At 44.6% G+C, this 25,143-nt stretch overlaps 1 protein-coding gene and 1 pseudogene across 1 annotated transcript; both read right to left on the minus strand.

The window, feature by feature from the left end:
- Nucleotides 1-334: 334 nt before the first annotated feature.
- Nucleotides 335-11,001, minus strand: LOC117645566. Its single transcript, XM_034385865.1, has 4 exons — nt 10,918-11,001; nt 9,230-9,400; nt 8,886-9,053; nt 335-1,026 (listed from the first exon to the last, which is right to left on the minus strand). The coding sequence occupies exons 1-4, from the start codon at nt 10,999-11,001 to the stop codon at nt 847-849; spliced, it is 603 nt and encodes a 200-aa protein (XP_034241756.1). The 3' UTR covers nt 335-846.
- Nucleotides 11,002-20,718: 9,717 nt separating this feature from the next.
- Nucleotides 20,719-25,143, minus strand: part of LOC117645567 — a 19,961-nt pseudogene continuing 15,536 nt past the window's right edge.

Consider the following 25,143-nt stretch of genomic DNA (forward strand, 5'->3'; position numbering starts at 1 on the left):
TGCGAACCTTATTGTCTGTGTATGATCTAACAACCCAGAGAGACTAATCGGCCAAATCTGCACTTCACTCCTTGCACTAGGGTCAACTTGTCAATGATTGACATATTTTGTCAAAAACCCTATTATGTAGTTTCCCCTTTCTCAAATACTAATTGTGATGTTATGCACCTTTTCTACCTTTCCGCGCGTGCCCTGAGGCCTCTGAAACAAAACCCTGCCGCGGGTTTGACGATAGGAAGCCCCGTCGCTGAATTGCAGCACTAACAAGCTGTACAGGGCAGACTGTCCCAAGTTACCCCTGGTGTCCCAAGTTACCCCCGCTGACGGTACTTCTTTGGAGTCTTCGACGATGTCATCCCAACATTTGTGTTGATTTCATCGTGCTGTTATTAAACAAGACCCTTGTAACCTGACAACAATATATGTTTTAAGATTGCAAAAGGCTGTTTCTAAACATGAAACCTGTTCAACGACAACACAACTGTTTTTAATCACGATTACATTATTGTTTCTTGACAAGGAAGTTGTTATGAAACGAAAGTGCTGTTTCTGGATGGGTTTCCCGTTCAGATACAAAACAATACGGTTGTTATTTAACAGCATTACTGTAGGTGGTTGTGTTGTAATATTACAGTGGATTTTTAACAGTGTAGGTGCCCCACCCTCCCTTACTACTTTCCATACAAGATTCAGGGATGTCCATAGTCCCGAAAAGGACGTCCAAAGTACGACTAAAAGTAGTATTTATGTTTACGGGGGTATGTCACAACAGCATTAACAAACGACAATGAAGTTCCTTCTCACAGTGCAGTCGGTGTCTAACCATGAGAAGCATCAAATTTCTCCCTAGGTTGTTGGCTTTGGAGACACGTCAACGATAAGTTTAGTGCATGCTCGAGGTTTCGTGACTTGCGGTTTCTTGGCGTGAAAGTAGAGCACATGTGCGCGAAATCTGCCGTAGGGCAGGACGGGGAAATGCCTGAGCTGTCCAATCCGGGACGGCGTGTTGGTGACATTGTACGTTATCTGCAACAAAAAAGAGCGTTTAATAAAAGGCACCTTACAAAATGATCCAGGAAGCGGAAGAAGGGAATAACTTGACTTATCCCCAAATTGAGTTTTTATTTTATTATTGTGCCTTAGAATGGTTTACATCAGTACACCAAATTATTTGACTGAATTCCAAGCAGTTTAAGAGAAAATCCACATGGAACAAGCTAGGGCCCGCGGCAGGCAATGGCTTGTCCATTGTCGGTTATTTTTTAACTTGTTGAATGCTGGGGGGCTCCGCCCCCCAGACCCCCCTAAAGAGAGTTGTTGTTTCTACAGATAGCACGATCTTGAACCTTGTCACTTTTTAACTTGTCCAGGCTGGGGGGCTCCGCCTCCCAGACCCCCCTTTCTCCGAGACAGAAGTGATCTATCTGCAGAAAACTCGATTTTTCGCCGTTTTTTAGGTGTTTTTCGGCTATAAAAACTGAACCAGTTGAGCTAGGATAATGAAATTTCGCGTGTGGCGAGCCAAGGACATACCCAAAAAGTGTGCAAAATCTCACCGAGATCGGCCGAGCCGTTCAGGAGGAGTAGTGCGGACACGCACACACACACACACACACACAGACAGACAAAACTTTTCAACCCCACTGAAGTAACAGGCTCCGCTATCGCTCAGAGGCATTTTTTTTAAGAAGTCCGATCGTGGAACACGACCGATGCCGATTTCCTCCATTTTTTGGTCAAAGGTAGTCCTTGTGGGTCTAAGAAAGGCCACAAATTTTTTGGGCCGAAATATGCACCGTTCAGATTCTATGGGCAATTTTCGTTTTCTCTGACAACTTTTCACATAATATGGCCAAAATTGAAAAATCACCTTTCTGAGGCCTCTATGCACTCGATTGAGCTTAAAATGTGGTATCTTATGTAAAACCACGCGAGGAACACGAATCCGGTGCCCGTTTGTTGATAGGACAACCCAAACAGATGTTATGACTGTTTTTCAGGTTTTGTAGTGGTTTTTACTTTTCTTGGGGTTTTGGTGTTCGGCATCGATTTTCGCCAATCCGATGAGTGGATTTTATAGATAAAGGACCAATCTATCATACTACGTGATAAAAAGTTTGTGTACGCCGCGTGAAAAGCAGTGGCGCTGCAAAAATTGAAAAACCGTCATTTCTGGGTAGTTTTAGATCAGATAAGGCCCCCTTTCGCGTGACCGTCTCCGCCCCATATTCAGTCTAAATATTGTCCCAAGTGATGTCAGAGTTGGTGTGAAATTTCACCGCTGTAGCTCAAGTAGTTTGGAAATGGCAGCTTTCTAAAGTTTTGCAATCACGTAAGGCATTTACTTTAAGTAGAATTGCGGTAAATGTGAAGACTCGTCACAGATCGGGTAATAAATGAGATAGATGAGTGCGTCAAAGTTCTCTAGGCGTAATTTTGGACAAGGAAACCGATTTTGCTGGTACGAAGACCCTAGGCGAACTCTGAAGTTGGAAAAAGGGCCATTTTTATGTGGTTCGCACGAAAACGTAGTTTTAGAGTACACCTAGGGCCTTCGTACCGGCAAAATCGGATTCCTTGTCCAAAATTACGCCTAGAGAACTTTGACGCACTCATCTATCTCATTTATTACCCGATCTGTGACAAGTCTTCACATTTACCGCAATTCTACTTAAAGTAAATGCCTTACGTGATTGCAAAACTTTAGAAAGCTGCCATTTCCAAACTACTTGAGCTACAGCGGTGAAATTTCACACCAACTCTGACATCACTTGGGACAATATTTAGACTGAATATGGGGCGGAGACGGTCACGCGAAAGGTGGCCCTTTTCTGATCTAAAACTACCCAGAAATGACGGTTTTTCAATTTTTGCAGCGCCACTGCTTTTCACGCGGCGTACACAAACTTTTTATCACGTAGTATGATAGATTGGTCCTTTATCTATAAAATCCACTCATCGGATTGGCGAAAATCGATGCCGAACACCAAAACCCCAAGAAAAGTAAAAACCACTACAAAACCTGAAAAACAGTCATAACATCTGTTTGGGTTGTCCTATCAACAAACGGGCACCGGATTCGTGTTCCTCGCGTGATTTTACATAAGATACCACATTTTGAGCTCAATGGAGTGCATAGAGGCCTCAGAAAGGTGATTTTTCAATTTTGGCCATTTATGTGAAAAGTTGTCAGAGAAAAACGAAAATTGCCCATAGAATCTGAACGGTGCATATTTCGGCCCAAAAAATTTGTGGCCTTTCTTAGACCCACAAGGACTACCTTTGACCAAAAAATGGAGGAAATCGGCATCGGTCGTGTTCCACGATCGGACTTCTTAAAAAAAATGCCTCTCAGCCAAAAATGGTCATAGCACTGACTCGCATGGTCCAAAACCACCGTTCAAACGCTTAATCCTCTTTCCAATCAAGTATGTAAACAAGTGCTTGGACAGTTTTGACCTCGGAATGTGCCCAGCTAAGTGGCAGCTCCAAAGGTAGAAAAGCAGAAGTGTCTCAAGTTACCCTTTCTGTCTCAAGTTCCCCCGGTTTATGGCAATGAAAAAGCTTATATTTAGATTTGTTTTGGTGTATCTTCAAACAAAAATGCCCCTGAACGTAGGCAATTCGCACCACTTGCCCCCCCTAAAGCCTCGGATCCGCCCTTGACAGATTCTGCCATTTCAATTTATTGTGTGTAAGATCTAGCCCGTTGATTGCAAAACGCTATGCAGAGATGAAAAGAGTACAAAATTTGGGGTGCATTAGGCCTAGCAGACTGCCCGATACTATACTCCAATTCAACCGAACACAAGGGCGGAATTATTTACATCAACATGGCGCATTCGAGTTTTTTGGCTGAGCGATAGCGAAGCCTGTTACTCCAGTGGGGTTGAAAAATTTTTCCTGTCTGTCTGTCTGTCTGTGTGTCTGTCTGTGTGTGTACACTACTCCTCCTGAACGGCTCGGCCGATCCGGCTGAGATTTCGCAGGCTTATTAGGTATGTCCTTGGCTCGGCACACGCGAAATTTCACCACACTGCAAAAAAATTCTGAAATTTAAGACATGAAAATGTCTTAAATTTAATAACATTTTGAAATGATATGAAAACTCGGAAAAGTTTGAGAAAAGTGCTATACTTTATTACATTTACCAAAACTAAAATGAAAAGTAATAAATAGTTGGTAAATTTTAAAACCACTTTTAAAACTTAGGAACAGGGTTGTCAAAATTAAGATTGCCTGCCAAAAGTAAAAATTGGTTTCTTAAAATCCTCATGACTGATGACTTTTCATAACCAGATTTCTGAAACTAAATGATTGAAGTTAAAGTTGAACGCTTCAGTGATAGCTGTAACATTCAACGTAAACCGAAGGTTTAGTTTGATTACTTCACGCAAACTGTCGACAAGCCACTTCTCACACGGTATGGCCCACAGTCAGCCGCTGGGTTCAAGGCCAGGTTTCACAGACCTGCCGCTAGGTGGCGCTTAGAGCGCCGTGTCCGTTCCCGAATAAGTATTTCCTATTTGTATTTCTAAAAGAACTTCTTTTGCCAAATGACACCATCTATTGCCTTAGTAAATGTCTTCTCTAGCCGCTAGCTGAAATTTTTTAACAAAATATTCCACTGGAGTTGAGTAAAACGCATAACCATGTTGCCACTCGCTGGCGTCTGCTGTCGGCCATTAGGTTAGGTCCAGGCACCTCCTCCGCTGAGGCACAGTCGGAAGATGGAAGACATACAATTCTATGGCCTTCGTGCTCCGACTATTTTTTGACAACCGACACTGCTATGTGACACGATGTGAGATGCATTTCAGAATTCTGACATCCACACTCGAAATCGGACGTCAATATAGAAGTTCTTTTCTCCCACTTTACACTCTCCGACACACTGTTAAAAATAGTTGTTTTAAAACAACAACACAGTTACCAACCTCGACAACGCTGTTGTTTGTGAACAAGTTTGCTTGTTTTGAAACGACGAATTCGTTGCTAATTATTTTAATGACTTATGCTGTTTCAAAACAATATTTTGCTGCGTACAAACAACCCGGACATTCTAAGAAGTGGTAACTGCGGGGTAACCGGGACTCTACTAGGTCTGTGACCTAATCGGCAATAAAAATTGATGCAAATAAGGCTGTCTATCGGTTTACAAACATCTTGTGGACGAACGACGCAACTCGTTAGTAAACAACAAAAGTCATTTGAAAACAACTTTGATCGCTAAGAAAATTAGCAACACATTAACTGCTAAATTACAACATAATTTTTAACAGTGCACTCCACGGACATTTTTGGCCCGTCCCGTTCATTTTTTGTAAAAAAAATGACGGAGGGACGGGCATATAGTATGATGCCTGCTGTGCGTCCGTCCGTTCGTCCGTCCGAGGACTTCCCGTGGTCCGATCTTGACCAAATTTGGTATGCAGCCTCCTTGGGTGACCCTTAGAACCGCCCGGTGGCAGCAAATCCGATCCGAGCCCCGGGGGCGCTGCTGCAGGTGCATCATGGTCTACATGGGGTCGAGGAGGATCTCGGCAACGGATGCAGCTAGAAGGGCATGTAGGGGTATTCTTGGAATCGGGGCGACGAGAAATAACAGGAAAAGTAGCGATATACATCGGCAACTTTGGCCCGTCCCGTACATTAACAAATGTGTGAATTTCGCCTTTGTTTAACCCTGACGAATTTAAACCAGGGTCTAGGGTCAAAATAAATGTCGTTTTCGTCATCAGCACCCTCAAAAACATCAGAAACAATGCAAAAACTCGAATAAAAAGAATGTTCCGAAAATACCCCACTTGGATTTGAACCCGGGTCCGAACTTCTCCGATTCGTTCGAAAGTGGCACCATTGGTTTTTTCTCGTCGCACCGATTCCAAAAATACCCCTACATGCCCTGCTAGCTGCATCCGTTGCCGAGATCCTCCTCGACCCCATGTAGACCATGATGCACCTGCAGCAGCGCCCCCGGGGCTCGGATCGGATTTGCTGCCACCGGGCGGTTCTTAGGGTCACCCAAGGAGGCTGCATACCAAATTTGGTCAAGATCGGACCACGGGAAGTCCTCGGACGGACGGACGAACGAACGGACGCACAGCAGGGATCATACTATATGCCCGTCCCTCCGTCATTTTTTTACAAAAAATAAACGGGACGGGCCAAAAACCAATGGTGCCAGTTTCGAGCGAATCGGAGAAGTTCGGACCCGGGTTCAAATCCCAGCGGGGTATTTTTGAACATTCTTTTTATTCGAGTTTTTGCATTGTTTCTGATGTCCTTGAGGGTGCTGATGACGAAAACTACATTTATTTTAACCCCAGACTCAAGTTTAATTCCCGTCAGGGTCAAACATAGGCGAAATTCGTACGTTTCTTAATGTACGGGACGGGCCAAAGTTGCCGATGAATATCGCTACTTTTCCTGTTATTTTCAGTAAACCTACAGTTTAATTATTTTTTCTGCAATTGTAGTCCTTTTGATTGTAAGTACTGAAAAAATAATCAGCAACCTTACAGAAAAGTGGTCTGTTGATTATATTTTCTGCAACTACAGTTATGATCAAGCAGAAAAAAATTACTGTTCCATTCTAGTAAAAATGATCTATAAATGTAGGCAAAATGTTCTCTACATACAGATAATATGTACAAGAATTAACAGAAAAGATTTTAAAGAGTCAGATTAACTTTTTGAATGTTTCCGCTAAAAGTCACAATTCAACCATCTCTTAAAAGCCGCTTACATTGAGTCCTTTCTTGACTTGTCAAAGCTAAGAATGTTTTGTAGGATCATTTTGACTAAGCGCATTACCTTCCAATCAGCTTTGTTTGAACGGAGAAAAATTTCACTGAATATATTTACTGAAGATCACAAAGTAGTCATCGACAAATTGTTTATGAGCACAAACTTTATCTTCTACATTTGCAGAAAATAAATTCTTTGATTATAAACAAATTTGTCATCATATTTCTACTGACATTGTAAATTTTTTGTAAGTAAGTAAAAGATTGTCTATAATGACCAAATTTGTTACCGCTAATTTATCTGTATCTCATGTAAAATTTATTCGATATGTTATTGAAAATATTTACTATATCATAGTAACGCTCTAAAATCAGTAAGCCGTAGAGTAAATTTTCTACAATATAGAAAAAATAATCAGTGAAGGTCTGAGAGTGTAGACAAATGTTTATGAATTTTAATAAACCATGATCTATGAATTTTAAAAACTTGGTCATTAGTTTTAAGAGGAGAAAGTTTCTTACTTTTAATAGCAAAAAATCTTTGTAAACTGCTTCACAAACTAGTTTCTTAAAATTAAGATGGATTTTTTTTGCAGTGCATCCTAGCTCAACTGGTTTGGTTTTTAAAGCCGAAAAACACTTAAAAAAGGCGAAAAATCGAGTTTTTTGTAGGCAAATTGCCTCTGTCTTGAAGAAAGGGGGTCTGCGGGGCGGAGCCCCCCAGCCAGGACAAGTGAAAAAGCTACAAGGGTCAAGATCGCGTTATCTGCAGATGAAGCAACTCCATCTAGAATGAAGGGGGGTCTGGGGGGCGGAGACCCCCAGCATGCAACAAGTTAGGAAAATCGACTATGGAGAAGCCATTGCCTGCCGAGGGCAGGCTAGCACCGCAGGCCAAGGTAGGTACGCCAGGCGCGGATTGGAGAAACAGGCAGCGCGACATCGCGAAGCCTGTTACGACAAGACGCGGTCTGGCGTAAACCTACCTTGTCCTAAATTTTATGATTTCTCGTGTTTTTCAGTGTTTTCACTGCACCTTTATAGTGGGGGGGGGGGGGGTCGAGAAGAGCAATAAGCCTAATGCACCCGAAATTTCAAGCCCTTTCCATCGGTGCAATAAGCGTTTTGAAAAACTCAGTCTAGTTTTCATAATCCATAACAAGTGCGCAACTTCTGCACTAACCGCGCGAGCATCGCTTCACGGTCTCTCTAGGCCGTTGCCACCCCCTACGATAACGAAGGTCATTTTCCAATTTTTGCTGTATCCCCGGAGTGTGATTTGATTAGGTCCTACTTTCGGCATGAGAAACATCCGAGGGAACATCAGTCCTTTCCCGTTATTTGTTAATCTCTGCCTCTTTTATGTATAAAGACTCCTTCACCACTTTTTTCCAATTTTATTGGCTGAGCGATAGCGAAGCCTGTTACTCCAGTGCGGTTGAAAAGTTTTGTCTGTCTGTGTGTGTGTCTGTCTGTGTGTGTACACTACTCCTTCTGAACGGCTCGGCCGATCTCGCTGAGATTTCGCAGGCTTATTAGGTATGTTCTTAGCTCCGCACACGCGAAATTTCACCAACCTAGCTCACGTGGTTCAGTTTCTTTAGACGAAAAACACCTTAAAAACGGCGAAAAATCAAGGTTTCTGTAGGCAGATCACTTCTGTTTTGAAGAAAGGGGGGTCTGGAGTTGAAAAGTTACAAGGGTCAAGATCGTGTTATCTGTAGATGAAGCAACTCTATCAAGTTAGAAGTAGCCGATGCTGGACAAGCCATTGCCTGCCAAAAGCAGGCTAGCGCCGCAGGCCAAGGTAGGTACGCCAGGCGCGGATTGGAGGAACAGGCCGCGATACATCGCGAAGCCTGTTACGACAAGACGCGGTCTGACGTAAACCTACCTTGTCATAATTGTAACAACGCTATTAAAATTTTGATAATTCAGTTAAAAATGTAAAACGGAACGACAAAGGAGTCGAAATTTGTAAGAGAGCCTTATTATACCGATTGTTGGAAAACATCAGATCTACCATTGAACGAAAACAAGACTAGGATCGGACAGCCCGTTCCGAAAATATTTGCGAAAGTGTGAAAATAAATTTTGTTTATGGCAGCCAACCGTGTTTGTTTGCTTCGGACTCACGTTCCGCAGAGGGCACTTTCGTGGGAACCCGTCGACGTGTTTCGAAAGTAACTCTGCTAGATCTGTAACGATGTCCTCTAGAAGAAAACAAACGTCTCCAAACGGCATTACTAAGTAGTGTTCTCTCCATCCCGACACTGAATCCCACTTGGCGAAATCAATAGTTGCCTGTCAAAGAGAGGCAAAGATTAATTTTGCAGATTGAAGCGACCAAGATCACTCAGCAGCTAAATAATAGGAATGTCCGAATAGGTTCGTACACAGAATTGGCTCGTTTCAGCAGTCGCGAAATAGATACTTTTTGCTTGGTCTCATACATTTTCCGTACAATGGCACTCACTCACCCTGGTTGCACCTCGAGTCAAGATGTTGTTTTTTACCGTGCCGTAGCCATTGAAGAGTAGGTTGTCCTTGCTGGAACGGTTGAAGTGTAAAACACCTTCTATCTTGAGGTCATCATCGGTGTCATATTCCGGACAAAGCCCCATTTCGCGAACGGTAACAACATACGGTCCCTAGAATAGGAAGCGAAATATCGTTATATGGCTCAGCCAATTTTAGGCTAGCGGCGGCGGCGTAATCGACATATCATTTTTGATCCAATTGGCTACGGGGCCACAAAATTTCGTCAAAAACATGTTAAAAATGATTGCGTAATTGATCCAGGAAGCGGAAGAAGGGGATAACTCAATTTTGGCCATTTTTCAGGAGAAACAAAAACCTGTTAGCAGGGAAAACTAAAACAAAACAAATGAATGTTGCAGATGTTAATAATTTCAAAAAGCATTTGTTAAATTTTGGAAAAAAATCAAAAGTGTAAGGTCACTCCGTAGAGGAATTCTGCGACTCATCACTTTCCGTTGAAATGGAAAACAGAGTCAGCTCACCTTATATTTCCTAAACAAAGTGGAATTTGGAGACAACTCAAGTGGAACAATAGTCTGCATAAAGTGTATGTTACTCTGGTGTATTTTTTGGACTTAGCTCTTTTTTCCAAATTGAAATTTAAAATTAAGGGGGGGTTAAGTTGAGTTGATTCTTTTTACACTAGATTCATAAAAACACAAGTTGAGTTATATCCTTTTGCCAATTTGTCAAACGGACTCATGTAGACTAAGGTTGAGTTATCTCCATTTTCCAATGAAATTTAGACTGTAAAAGGGGTTAAGTTGAGTTATACCCTTTTTCCATGTGGATTTTCTCCTAAACTGCTTGGAATTCAGTCAAATAATTTGGTGTAATGATGTAAACCATTCTAAGGCACAATTTTAAAATAAAAACTCAATTTGGGGATAAGTCAAGTTATTCCCTTCTTCCGCTTCCTGGATCAATTAAAGCAAGATGTTAATTGGCTGAGCGATAGCGAAGCCCATGCCGCGTTTGGGCGCACTAAAATGTGACTGGTCGTGCGCCTGCCTGTTTGTAGCGTACACGCTCACGTTTCTCAGCAACTTCATCACCAATTGTTCCCAAATTTCGTATTGAACATCTCCAAAGTGGCCCACAGGGGGCGTTTATCTTAGATCAACAATTATCTTCGTTTGATATATTCAGAACATCGTTTTGAACTAGGTTATTAGCGTTTTTAGGTTGCTAGCAGCGTGTGGCTGACCACTTTCTCATACCGGCTGCCGTCTGCAAAACGAGACGGCACTTATGCAAATAAAGAAACTGATGAGCAAAGGGGATTTCAAAAACATAGGTTCTGAGTTAGTTTTTTAGCATTCTAGAATGATTGAAACCCTTCCGGAGTGTAGAGAGGAAAATACGAAAACTGAAAGTAAGAATGGTTTGCCTGTTGCGTTCTCCTCTCCCCCCTCCCCCTCGATTTGACGCCCACCCGTTCAGAAGCTACCCCATTTGGGGGTATATGGGGTGGGTTTGAACAGGGGGGTTGAATCTCGGCAAATCGCTTCTTCACCGGTCAGTGACACTCCCTCTTAGCAAATTTAGTCAAAATCAATTTTTAAAGCCCATTTTCAACTGTTCTTTAGACATCATTTTGACAACTTTTTTCATGGGGGTGGCTTACCCTTTTAGCAGTAACTTTCAACTGCGACGTTTTGGGAACCTTTAGGAGACCCATTAAGGTACCTTTCTGCCAAATTTCAAGCATTTCCGAAGACAACGAAAAAAGTTATAATTATTTGAATAAGGGGAGACCTCATTTTGGACGCCAGTGTATGTTCAAACAGAAGAGAAAATTGAACAGCTTTCCTCCAACCTAATATTAGGTTAACTCACAATCAGGTATGACAGTCAAATTAATCCAACTTCGTTTCGGGGACTTCAGACTAAACGAAAAGCATTTTTCTCTCCGCTAGGTGGCGCCAGTGCCAGAGCCTGCGTTGTGAAAAGGGCTCTTTTCTGTTAAATTTTTATATTTACAACTCGAAACAGATATTACTCTATTGGCCATGACGAAACACATGCTCCTATGCCAAATTTAATATCTGTAGAATACGTGCGAGTTTAAGGGGGCACACACTGCAAATGCAAAGGCGATACTCAAGAACATTTTTGGCGATACAATTCAGTATCGCCAACAAACGGCATTACGGAAAAGTATTGCCTTCAGAACGGCGATACACAGAAGTATCGCCAAAATTTGGCGATACTTTTGGGTATCGCCAAAACCACGGCATTAAACTAACGACTTGTCCCCTTGATTTGTTCAACGTTTAATGCCAAATCGTGGCAATACGCCGAAGTATCACCAAATTTTGGCGATACTTTTGTGTATCGCCGTTTTGAAGGCAATACTTTTCCGTAAGGCCGTTTATTGGCGATACTCAATTGTATCGCCAAAAAAGGTACTAAAAGTATTGCCATTGGATCTGCAGTGCACCAGTGAAAATCGTCAAAGTTGTGGTAATTTTTTAGTTTACCGTCTTTTGGCCCGTTCCGTGAATTTTTTGTGAAAAAAATACCCCCCCCCCCGTGTTTGAAATTGATGTGGGCTGTTTACGATGTTCATCACGAAAATGACACTCAATTTGACCACTTATATATGTTTCTACTACAAGTCGGCCAATATTGGACCAATTCATTGATGTTGAGTTCCACATTGATTCCAGAAGATTCCAATGTGCTTACCACGAATATTACACCTAATTCACTCTGAAACTTACATTTTGACCCGGAATGAAGCGGTTTCAGACCCAAATGTTGATACTGGGATTCACATTAATTCCTGCGTTCCAACCCTGCCTTCAGGGAACGAAAAGAGCCTGCAGAAGGCAGCGTAGCGCAGCAGGCCAAGGTGGGGTAACGCCGAGCGCGGATCGGCGTAACTGGTGTAGCGGAGCGAAGCCAGTCACGCCGTGATGCGGTCTGGCGGTACACCTACCTTGTCACGTACACTGAGAATCCAAACGCTATGAGTATAGCGTCAATTGGTACAATGCAAAAGCACTGCACATTGAAGTGCGATGCACCCCCCCCCCCCCCCCCAATTCCCATGCATTAGCATAGGGCTTTTTTGGGACGCTTTGCACGTAAGGTGCAATATGGCTATGGCATCGCACGTATGGTCGAGCGTATGGTGCGATATCTCAGCTGCATTGCACCATACGTGCTATACTCATAGCGTTTGGAATCTCAGTGTAGGCCAGCAAACAGAGCCCTCGTGAACGATTACCCTGTGTCCCGTTGAGACATAGGAAAGGTGCAAATATTGTGAGCTATGCTTCGGGACACACTGCAAACCTAACTGTCTACTAAGTACACACTTACAAATGCATGCTTGCAAGTACACACTTACAAACGCATGCTTGGCCAAGTACACACTTACAAATGCATGCTTGCAAGTACACACTTACAAACGCATGCTTGACGCCGTATAACTCCATGCGCCAAGCACGCGTTTACAAGAGTGTACTTGCAAGCATGCATTTGTAAGTGTGTACTTGGCCAAGCATGCGTTTTTAAGTGTGTACTTGCAAGCATGCATTCGTAAGTGTGTACTTAGTAGACAGTTAGGTTTGTAGTGCAGCTACGGAGTTTACATTACATTTTGTACCTATCGGAGGCCACAGCCATCTGAAAACCTCAGAAGTTTTCGAACCCAATAGTGGATTACATCGAAGCACAAAAATTACCATCTCATCGCGCAAACCGCGTCTTCTTTAGACAAACCGTTTCGTCACAAACACTGAGAATGAAAGAGTCATGATCATGACTAAAATTTTGGGTGAGGAATTCTTTATTACTCAAATTTGGGTGAGGAAATTTTCCTCGCCCAAATTTGGGTGAGGAAAGTTTCCTCACCCAAATTTGGGTCATAATACTATGGAGCTATATAGGGAGCTGATACACCCTTTCTCACCCAAAATTGGGCGAGGAAGCTTCGCCCAAATTTGCACTGTCAGAAAATTCCGAAAAAAAAAAAAGGAAAAATCATGGAGTTTTTCCGAAACTTTTGCATGGAGCTCTCCATAAATGCAAATTCTGGGCTTTCTCCGAAAATTTTTGGAATTTTTAACAAAAAAAGCATGCTTCACTATCACGAAAACACAAAAAAAAGGGTTTTCAACCCGTTAAAAAAAGAGGGAAAGGTAAACCCCCACTAGTTTACCTCTGTTTTCATAATATTACGGGAAAGCTACAGGATTTAAGTCAAATGAGCTCGAAAAAGATTGTCCCTTCTTTGACCATTCAGACTAAAGAATGCTTCAGCGAAGCCCTCTTTAACCATTCTGAGAAAAGACATGCATTTTACCTCCCATCAGGACCCAAGTAATGCTCCGAAGAACATCTGTTTAAGCCCTGAGAAAATCTCTCCGAAAAAAAATGGAAAATGAATGGAGTCTCCCTGTACGTGATTATAGGGTTTTTCTCCATAAAAATTTTGGAGCTAATTTCTAACAGTGTGGGTGAGAAAGTAAACCTCGCCCAAAATTGGGTATTGATCATGACTTTTTCATTCTCAGTGAAGGGGCAGGGACAACGAATCGTGAAGAATGACCCAAAAATAATGCTTCCAAAAATCTAAGTGCATATTTGTCTATGGTTTAGGTTTAAATTTTGGCCCCAAAAAGAAGTTTGAGGAAACCCAAAACTTGAAAGGGAAACAAAATTTAAGTTTTCGTTTCCTTACCCACAGGCAAGAAAAACCATTTAAAAACGGTGATTTTAAAAAAGGTCGTTTCTTCCCACGCCGGAGACCATGAATGAGGGGGCGATCGGCCGAACCGAAAAAAACCCCAACAACGCGATGCCATTTACACGGATGCCTTTGCGGATCCTGTTCGTTACCCTGGTTAAAAAAAAAAATTGTACCGCTTTCGAACTATCCCATCAGAGAGAAAAAAAAGTTAAGGCAAACGCTGACGTAAAAGCAGATAATAGTCATGGGAATGTTTTTTGGCTGAGCGACAGCGAAGCCCCCGTGAACTGTGGTCGGGAATCCATTGGTCGGAGTTTTCTGTCTGTTGCGTTACACTTTTCTGAGGAGACCCTGATGGATAAGGTACAAATTTGCATAGTACTCTATAAATATCCAAATTAAAAATGACGGAGCGGTTTTGCGATTTCTTGCGATTGAAATAAATGGCAGACGTTTCGAGGGGTCCTTAGATCGTATCTGGTCCTTGACTTTCGAGGCTCTCTAACTGAGCTCGACATGAAGAGGTTGCGGTGCGGTAGCAGAGAAGGCTTTTCACGGAGATGTTAGCTTCAAACGAGGGGTACGCAAAGTGGGCTGGAATCGCATTCTGCCCTTATAATTATTGGCTGAGCGATAGCGAAGCCTGTTACTCCCGTGGGGTTAAAAAGTTTTTCCTGTCTGTCTGTCGGTCTGTCTGTCCTTATATGTGTCCGCACTACTCCTCCTGAACGGCTCGGCCGATCTCAATGAGATTTTGCACACTTCTTGGGTATGTCCTTGGCTCGGCACACGCGAAATTTCACTATCCTAGCCGATCCTAGCTCAACTGGTTCAGTTTTAATAGCCGAAAAACACCTAAAAAATGGCGAAAAATCGAGTTTTCTGCAGGCTGGTCACCTCTGTCTTGAAGGAGGGGGGGTCTTGGGGGGGGGGGGGGGGGGCGGAGCCCCCCAGCCTCGACAAGTTAAACAGTTACAAGGGTCAAGATCGTGTTATCTGTAGATGAAGCAACTCTATCTAGAATGAAGGGGGGTCTGGGGCCCTCAGCATGCAACAAGGTAGAAGTAACCGACGATGGACAAGCCATTGCCTGCCGAAGGCAGGCTAGCGCCGCAGGCCAAGGTAGGTACGCCAGGCGCGGATTGGAGGAACAGGCAGCGAGACATCGCGAAGCCTGATACGACAAGACGCGGTCTGGCGTAAACCTACCTTGTTTTCTCTGCCACTCTTGGTCGTTGAGCCTTCAAATTTGGTGTGTAGCAGCATCCCTTGATGGCACAAAATGGCACAAATGTTATCTAACAATATTTTACAATTTGATGAACCTGCGACCGAATCCAAGAAACCCGGGTTCAAATCTCGGTAGGGTTTAGTTGGTCAAAAATTTTGGTGTTGAGATAAACATTATATCCCATGGTTTTGAATATGCTGATGCCAAATTTGACATCGAAGTTGACCCCAGACTTAGATTTCAGTCCTTGTGGGATAAGAAAGGACCATTTTTCTACATTCTTGTTTGTTTTGAGGACTTTGTAATGTTTGGAGGGTTATGTTAGACTCCTCGTTTTGTCCCACTTCTGGGGCCTCTGTTTTGTCCGAGAGTCATCCCCACTACTGTGGCCCGGTCCAGGGGGCAGTTCTTCTGCGGAATGCAGATCAATGTAAGAAAAGCAGCTCTCATAATTACTGGACTTTGGGACGCAAAGACTTTTCAAATCGCCGTCGAGTAAAGAAGAAAAGGATGCACAAAACCGGATGTATAGTGAGTATGAAGTGGGTAGCGGGCCGCGGTAGGGGATAAATGTTTACGCCCTTAAAGGGCACATTATTGATGCCTTTGTTTCCTCAATGCATTCCCCAAAAGAAAAAGCTTGGCGTGACAACTTCAGACCGCGCGCCACTCGCTATGGGCGCGCAGCAGCAGCGTTGATAGTGCGCTTGTGCGCAAGCACGCTCACGCCCACGGTGATAACGAGCACACCCGTGACGTCAGCCCACCACTTTTTGACAAAATACATTGTTTCGGCGAAAAGTATACATTTCTAGAGGCCTTGCGTTTGCGTTTGCGCAAGTTTGCGCAGCTTTTCTCGTTTATCAAGGCATGCCTCTCGTCAATGTCTAGTGTACAGACCTGCTTGATTGGGGTTGATTCGGTAGTAGATCTCAAACTTTAAGGTTTTTTTACTGATAATTTGCGTTTTTTGTGGTAAAAAAGAGCGCCGTTCGTCTAATTTTGGTCAGAAAACAAAAACATTAGTACCATTTGAAAGGGCAGACCTTAAGCTTCAAGAGGAACCCAGCGGAAGTTTGAAATTAGCACTCCAATCGCTCACAATGTATAAATATAGAACAGCTTATTTTTCGCATCACATTGGAACACTGCAAACCTAACTGTCTACTACACACTTACAAATGCGTGCTTGCAAGTACACACTTACAAACGCATGCTTGGCCAAGTACACACTTACAAATGCATGCTTGCAAGTACACACTTACAAACGCATGCTTCACCATGCGTCAACTCCATGCGTCAAGCATGCGTTTGTAAGTGTGTACTTGCAAGCATGCATTTGTAAGTGTGTACTTGGCTAAGCATGCGTTTGTAAGTGTGTACTGGCAAGCACGCATTTGTAAGTGTGTACTTAGTAGACAGTTAGATTTGTAGTGAACTTTTACCGAATGTTGAACTTTGACGGCACGAAGCGGTCAAAGTATTTGTCGCACGTCAATTCCAAGACCAGATTTGGAATCTAAGGGAAGGTGGGGTACCATGTGACACGGCCACCATGTGACTTTGGCTTTTTCTCCCAAACGGCTTGCTATCCAACAGCGGTAAGAAGACTCAAGGGAAGGTATCATGAAGGAGAATTGACGTGCAATAGGTCGTGACTCTCCTTCGAAAAGGACGGGAATGGTAGCGATCAGAATTGGAAACCGCCTTAAAATAGCTCATTGGAAACTTTTTCTATTTCCCACCGCGTCCGCTTTTTACCTTTAAAATACATTTTAAGGACATATGCTCTGCAAGATGTTATTCTTTGATGTTTTAAGCGCAAAATAAGCTTTGGCTCGATTCTCTACTGCATAAACTTTGAGCGTTATTGCTGTTTCCCCTAAAACTGTTGATCTGGGCACCATGTGACACTACTGTCATTCGCTATGGGATTCCACGATTCACTCAGTTGAATGTGTTCAGCCCATGACATTTGTACACATAACTAAAACCTTCATTGCTCCGGAACCAGAGATGATAAATTGATAAACTCAACGGAAATAAAAAGCTGGAGGACTTCTTCATTCATTCTTTGCGTATAGGTACGCTGAATATGATTTAAACCCTGACAAAAGGCCACTGTGACATGGTACACTAAGGCTGTCACATAGTGTACTACGTGGGGTACGAAGTGACACTTTGACTTGGCCCATTCAACTCGGGATAACTCAGCAACCAAAACATATAAATGAGAAATCTCAACAGAAATTTTAAGGTGAAGAATCATTTTGTTCACATGACTAATGTGATTGGTAGTATTGGGTTGACGGGCATTTAACAAAAACCGTCACATGGTACCCCACCTTCCCTTACGGAAAATTTCCCATCAAAAAGAATTGAAATCGGCCAATTTAAACGACTATCAAAGGGTTATTTTTAAGCGGCTAGAATGCGATCCCAGCCCACTGTGGTACGTAACTCGGAACAGTCACTGTACGCTTCGAAAACAGTCGCAAAAACAGTCACTTACAGTCACACAATCAATCGACAGTCACTGCAGTCACAACAGTCAAAACAGTCATTTACAGTCCCCAGCAGGAGTATTTTACGGATTCCTAGTGCGCCGAACGCGGGTAGCGTATGTCGGAGCCGACTGCCTTCGTGTTCTCTTCGGCTTGCTTGGGCTCCTGATGGTATTCCCCCCGAAGTCATTCCACCGACTCCCTCTCTCGTCGCATTTCCCCCCACCCCACTCTATCCCGCAGCCCTCGTCCTCGGTCTCCGGCTACTCCGGACTATTTTTATTGCCGACGATATTTATGGTACGTATTAAGGTTTTCCTTGATAATCTTTGAAATTTACAGTGAGTTTTTTAGGCACGAAGTAGCCTTATAGTATACCCAGGATTCAGCCGGCCCGAGATTCGATTTGTGTGGCCCTTTATGCATTTCGGAAATTTTCTATACGATTTTAATGAGATTTTGCAGACTTGTAGAACTTTGAACGCTGATTCTGATGCCGAAATCTGGTTAAAAAGTCAACGGCCAATTTTGAGAAATTTGCTGTCAAAATCGCCGTTTCCATGGCAAAACTCGACTCGTCAAAGGAAAAAAAAGGGAGTGGGGGGAGCCGAGCCGAGCCGGACCAATAGCGGAGCTTCTTTTTGGGTCTGTACAGCTTACTCCAAAAGCTGAAATAGCACGTTCGAAATGAAAATTTTTTTTGACTGCAGATAGACAAGATGCAACAATAGAATTGGTGTCGTTTCGAACGTGGCCATTTGGATCGGCCGGCCGGCCAGTGACTTTTTATGAGAGTGTCCCGCACCAATCCCGCAGCGCTGCGTTGTTGTTTTTGCTGTTGTTTTGTTGAAAATTTTTGTTACTCTTCAAATCGGAGTGAATTGAGCCATTTAACTGCGTACCTGTGCACATGCATCTGTGAATTATCTTTCCTTAATGTAGTTTAAGAGTCGCTTTAAGACTTTCAGTCTCTTTTTGAATAAGCTGGTCATATAGCTGCTCCTTTTAGCCAGGTTTGATGGTACTTCTGATTCAGTTAGCACCATGATCACTTCGCTCCACCTCGCGACTTTCAGTGCTCATGTTCTTCGAACAAGACTCACCCGCGTTTCGAGACCATCCCTCTCGAGTTTATAAAGTTTGTCAAGCCAACCGTCATGGTGTTGCTACGTTGTGAGTGAGAACTATTACACAGAATTGAAGAAAACATGACTAGAGAACCGTAGCCTTTTGAAACAAGCCAAACAATTCAACGTCAGCAACAATGGAGGGGCGGTTTTAATGCGCGACTATACTCGTGTTTTCAGCTTCGCGATTTTCGCAAGGGCGCAGACGCCGACAAAATTGTTGCCAACCCGCGAAAATTAATTTACTGCCTTCTTTCTGCAACCAAAATTTTCATAATGATGGACTTCAAAGATGTTCCTTTGTCGGGTCACTGTGGAACACATTAGGATTGGAATTTTTCGAATTTCCCGGCATTTTGATTTCTCTTTATTGCCAAGGTTAAATTTTGACGGGTGGCACATCGACCACATTGGTACCACTGCCATTCGTAGCCACCCTTGAGCCACCCCCTACTTTTTACATAACTTTTTTGCTTTCCCCACACTCCTACCCAAATTGACTTCGTGACTCCTAGGATTTCTTGAAATCGTATTTTTTTAAATTTATCCCTTTTAAGTATTACAAACAGAGAAAGAATTTGTTACTGGCGTTGAAAACCGAGTGCTACTAACAACAGGTCCACTGGTGCGGTTTGTCAGTAAAGTCAGTTCAGGAAACGAACAGACTACACCGACTTCACCAACTACAAGGCGAATCATAAATTCTGACAGTGATAGTTCTGATGTTGATGAAGTCCCTGAGATTCCCATAGAAGAAATTGATGATCACAACACAAGCCAAATGTCTGCTGGAGACAAAAAACATGGGAGAAAGTAAGACTGTTTAAGGGGGCAATACACTGAAAATGGCCAAAAACTGACTTGTGCGATTGCTTCCATACGCGTTGTTGGCGTCGATCGGACGTCAGGGAGCGGAGCAGCGACCAATCAAATATTCGTGAAAAGTCGAACTGGCGGGCGTCCCTCAGTCCGCAAAAATGAAGATATCTCGACCCCGTTTGCAACAAAATGTAGGTAATTGAAGCGGCAATAGCATGAACTAGGATTATGAACATCGAACAATCCAAAGTAGTGGAAGTTGTGTGTGAAATCGGTGGGTTGTAACAATTGGTGTAATTTCCGTATGCCCCTCTCGCTCCTCTCCTATTGGGTTTTGAAAGACATCCTACACGTGAAAAGACGTGTCTTGACGTCGAACTAGTGTGCCAAACTTATGGCATATTTCTGTGGCGATAGCAGTGGCGCCCACTGAAATTTCATTTAGGGGGAGCGACTGATATTCAGCCCCTTACAACCCCCTTTTTCCTCTTCTCTTCTTTTTCCTCTCCTTCTTTTCTTTTCTTCCCCTCCTTTCCTTTTTCTCCCCTTTCCCTTTCTCTTTTCCCCTTCCCACACCCACCACCGCAACCACCCACCCACCCCAAATCAGGGTCTGCGGCCGCAGACCCTGCACCCACGTGTTGGCGCCACTGGGCGATAGGCATTTGCAGTGAGCCAGAAACACATGTTTGTAATTTCCGTCAAGCGTAATTTCCGTCATATTTTCAGTAAATTTCACATACGGCATCACATCGGTTACAAACAGGGAGTGGGCTGTCGTCACTGCGCAGACACACCCAAAAGGAAAAATACACTTCGAACGATACTCCTACCGATAAAACAAGAAACTTACCGCTTCGAAAGACATTGCAATTACAATGTAACTTACGTCAACGAAGTTCCAGTGGCAACGTGCGCCCGTTCGTGGGAGGAACGAGATGGGGGTCAGTCAACATTAATGGTGCGAACAGTTCGATTTTATTTCGTACAATCATTTCGATCATGGAAAGGTCTACTACAACTCGTTTAACACCTGGTTTTGTACAATCAAGTCGACGTTAAGAGAACCTTCGTTTCTCTGGTTGAAAGAAGGCGATACAAACAACGTGTTACAGAAAAGGGGGGGGTTTGCAATCGGTATTCCCGCCGTTTCCAATAGACTACACTGTCACTTTACACTTCTCAGAACAACAACACTAACTGGCAAAAATGTCGACGAAGAGAAACAAGTGGCCCACTCCCGAGAGATAGGAAATAAAACAAAAAGAATCGTCCGTGTGGCAATTTAGCAAGGGAAATAAAATAAACTGAAATTAAAAAAGAATGCAATACTGGTGCTCACTTTACACAGCAACTCTTCATTAAAAGGCAAGGACATAATCCAAAGAAACAAGGTCGACATAGACGAGAACAGAAGATTAACTCAGAGTGAAGCCAAACAAAGCTTAATAGAGAGCGCCCATTCTCAACACACCTGTGTGCGTCCGCGCGTCATAGGTCCCCTCGTGTCATTTCGCGTTGCATGCCCACAAAACCATCTTTGCACAGACACCACATTCCTACGGCTTCTTCGTGGCATGAATCCTCTTGTGTCGCGCAAAAGCGGATGAATCAGAAAATGCCTTCCCGCAGACGTCACACTTGTAAGGCTTCTCCCCGGTGTGGGTCCTCTTGTGATTCACTAAATGAGATGACTGAGAAAATGCTTTTCGGCAGACGTCACACTTGTAAGGCTTCTCCCCAGTGTGGATCCTCTTGTGTCTCACTAAATCAGATGAAACAGAAAATGCCCTCCCGCACTCCCCACACTTGAAGGGCTTCTCCCCGGTGTGGATCCTCGAGTGCCTCACAAGAAGACTCTTCTTGGAGAACTCCTTGCCACACACCCCGCACGAGTGAGGTCCGCCCTCAGTGTGACTTGCAAGGTGGTCCCGCAATCCGCTCCGCTCTCAGTCCGGAAACGCTGGCCGCACTCCCCAGTTGAATCCGCGGCGCGCCTTCCTGCCCGTCTCCTTGCTCGAGGCCTGCTCGTCCTGGACCGCGTCGCCAGCCGGCACTGCGAGGGAGAAGGCCTCGCCGACGAGCAGCTGCTGGGCCTGCTCCGCGCCGACGCCTGCAACCCACGGCCACGGTAAGGGTGGATCGGTTGCGCAACGTGCGACGAGGTAACAGGATGTATCAAGAATTTTGCTAGGGCGATGGTAAAGCAGTGGCTTTTGCCTATTTATGGGCGAAGTAGTGTATTTTGCCTACCTTCCAGGAGGCCCATCAAGTACCTGAGAGAAGGGAAATGACCTCTATAATCCCCCTTCTGCAGAGCCCCCCTACAGTGGACGAACCGGGGCCATTCTGACGCTACCGTGAAACGGGGTAATTTCGGACAACTCAGCCCGGAAGCTTGGCGATGATGCTCCCATCCAACGGCCAACTTGGAGGCTTGTCCCGTTGCGCGCATCGCATCGGCCACACTTAATGCCATCTGATCAATCACCCGGAGGCCAAATCAGGGGCAAACTACAGGAGAAAGAGTGGTTTTTGTATTTAACCATTTTTACCTAAATTCGCTTTAAGCGTAAAAACATTGACTGGCAAGCCGAAACTGTTCATGGCCGGTTCATGAGGTGATTGTTTGTCGATTCGATCATGTTAAGAGCATACTGTGTCAAATTTTCAATCACCTGGGTCAAATAGTATGGTTTATATGAGCTCAAAACTAAAAAATTGTTACTTTACGGGGTAATTTCGGACATACAAACGTCACGCCAGGGAGAGTGGGTATGTCCTGAACACTTTCTATTTCGCAGGGTTTGAGTAATGGAAGCTGGAAAGCTCTTCTGGAAGTTGAATATAATCCAATAACAACGATAATTCCCAATTGTTACAGCGGTTGCTTTATAAACTTCGAATTTCATAAAAAATGGGGCAAAGCTACATCTTTAATACTTAGTTTTATGTGCACATCCTACCTTAGTGTCAACGACTGTTTTGTGATTAATTTTCTTTCATGTGACATGAGAGTTAGTCTTGGCGAATGGCTGCATACCTCGCCGGTTTACTACAATTAAAATGCAAAGCTTTCCACTAAGCCCCTGTATCTTCCTAACCGTACATACGACCACGACTACTTGCCCTTCATATGCATTATGCATGTATGTGATTGTATGTAATCTTGTAGAGGAAGATTTAAGATTCACTTTCGCGTAAAAATGTATGGCCCGAGTTGCCTATGAAAGCTAATCGGTCAAAATTTAAAAAATAGAAGCGTTCTAAATGGCTCTACCAGTTCCACCCGCTATTCCTGAAATCGAACTACATATGAGTGCAAAACATGACTTCAAATTATGTATGATGACCACCCCTACCATATCTTTACATCTTGACCCTTACGAATTTCTCATATAATCATATTAGCACATAAGAAAGAGACAGTGATCGATTTTGGGACCAAAATCAGAACGAAAAGTCGTTTTTACCAGGGGTGTCCGAAATTACCCCAAAACACGGGGAGTAGTAAGGGTACCCCCAGGTCACCCGGCGCCATATTGGCCCCCCCAGGTAACCTGTCCTGACCTAACCTTCGGAAGGGTCAAAAATGGGTCATTTTCGGAAAAAAAAATTTGTCATTTTTTGCGGATTTTTTTGGAGGTGAAGATGAGGGCTCTAACCCAACCTAACCTAAGCTAGGGGGTGGGCCTAACCTACCCTTCAACCCCCCAGGGGGCGTTTGAGGCGATCAGGACTGTGAGGCGCGTGAGGTGCGCTTAACGGAGGAGGCGGAGCGCCTGCGAGGTAGGCCGGCCCGCCGCGCTCCGTGCCGCGCCGCCGCTGGGAGGCCACTGCGCTCTGTCCCCAGGTCACCCATCGGGCCTCCTTGCTGTCTCTCCCGAAGCGCCTAATCAGACGGATATCATTGGCTTAATTTTTTTAGGGAGTTTTGTCGTTTTATGATTTTTTTGTGTTTTCAGTTTTTTCTTTACAGTGCACCCTCAATTAGGTGAGTTGAGGTACACCTGCATCCACAAACCCACTCGCTTCGCATTGCGCGCAGCACAAGTTTTGGAGCTGTGAGAGCCTATGGTATCATTATGGCAAGGTGCCCAGGCCTTGGGTAATTTTTTGAGGCTTGGACAACCGAACTTCTCTACATCAAAGATTTTCTTTGAGGGTAAGAGGAATTGAAGAATTCTCTTCTTCTCATCCCCCTTCACGTAGAGGAAGTCATACTCCGCCGACATCTCGCTCAGAGTCTGAGGGAGCCTGTCATAGGGCGAGAAGCCAGTTTCCCAGGGAAGGGAATGCAAGCGCCTCACGATGTACTTGTTTTGGCGCAATTGCTTCTCGGGGATCTCATCTCCGGGGTAGGGTGGAGCGAAGGTGGCCGACTTGTGGATCTGGGCTGCTTCGTTCTGTTCATAGAACGAAACCTCCTTGAGAACATACTCCCCGTGCTTGCCCCGGAGCATCTGAATGTCGCAGATAGCGTAAGTCATCGTGCTGATGTGGACTGGTCAGCGACTGAACGAAGAATGATGCTCCTGCGGTCGGGGCGCCTGGATTTATACCCAGCGCCAGCGCCGCCAGCGCGCCCTCACGGGAAAAACTGGAACTTGTTGATGAAAAAGGCGCTCGCACCCAGCGGGACTCGAACCCGTGCCTCTGCGCTCGGAGCGCAGCTGATCACTCTCTCTAACCCACTGGGCTACTGCGCCGTGCTCGCTGGGGGAGGGAACGGTACGCACGTTTACCTGGGAGCGCCGCGCGGCCGCGCGCAGCCGCGTGCAAGTCCGAGCGTGTTTCGCCAATTTGAATTTTACCCGCCGCCGCGCAAGTTCCGTCTCAGCAGGAACCCTTCCCCCTGTGCGACGCTACGCTACGCCATGCCGCCGGTGACGAGCCGAGCCGAGCGCCGAGGTGGGCCGAGCCGAGCGCGGGGCCGCGCCGAGCCGAGCGACGCTACGCCGCGCCACGCTGCGCTGGCGCGCCCCCACCCCCTTTCTCCCGGTGCTGCCCATCCCTTTCATTCATTGTCCCCTTCATGCCGACACGTGTTTGATATCATTTCTCCGGCTGAAATATTTTTCTGGAATTATTGGCAATACTCCCCCTGTCATGTCTTGTCCGTGGGAAAACTGTCTGAGAGAAGCTACTGGTCCAGAGCCCCCCCATCCCTTCGCCCCCTCCCCTCTCCTCCGCCGGTGTATTCTGAATTTGCATAACACCTGTTGTCAACGCTTCAAGACTATGTCTAGTGACAAGAAAAAATATTTGAGAGATTTTGATGTCCTACGTAATATTTATGGTCGTCGCCAAATCGAAAACTAATTGAATTTGGCCAGCCGTTAGAACGACCGGAGCGCCCTCTGCCGGCCAAAAGTGGTAGCAACCCTTGCTTCCGCCCGGTCCAAACGCGTCAGTTCTGAGTCCTCCGTTAAGCTGAGTGGGTAAGTGGCGTCTCCGAGCTCTGTCACCC

Source organism: Thrips palmi, unplaced genomic scaffold (assembly GCF_012932325.1).
Source record: "Thrips palmi isolate BJ-2018 unplaced genomic scaffold, TpBJ-2018v1 HiC_scaffold_18, whole genome shotgun sequence".
In the NCBI taxonomy this organism is placed as follows: Eukaryota; Metazoa; Arthropoda; class Insecta; order Thysanoptera; family Thripidae; genus Thrips; species Thrips palmi.

What these genes read in the sequence shown, in the direction of transcription:
- LOC117645566 (XM_034385865.1), bottom strand. Translation starts at nt 11,001, where the DNA reads ATGCTTGAAATTTGGCAGAAAGGTACCTTAATGGGTCTCCTAAAGGTT. An exon ending in TGAAAGTTACTGCTAAAAGG is followed by an intron (nt 9,401 to 10,917) that starts GTAAGCCACCCC and finishes TTCCTATTCTAG; the next exon opens with GGACCGTATGTTGTTACCGT. An exon ending in GAAAGTGCCCTCTGCGGAAC is followed by an intron (nt 1,027 to 8,885) that starts GTGAGTCCGAAG and finishes TTTTTGTTGCAG; the next exon opens with ATAACGTACAATGTCACCAA.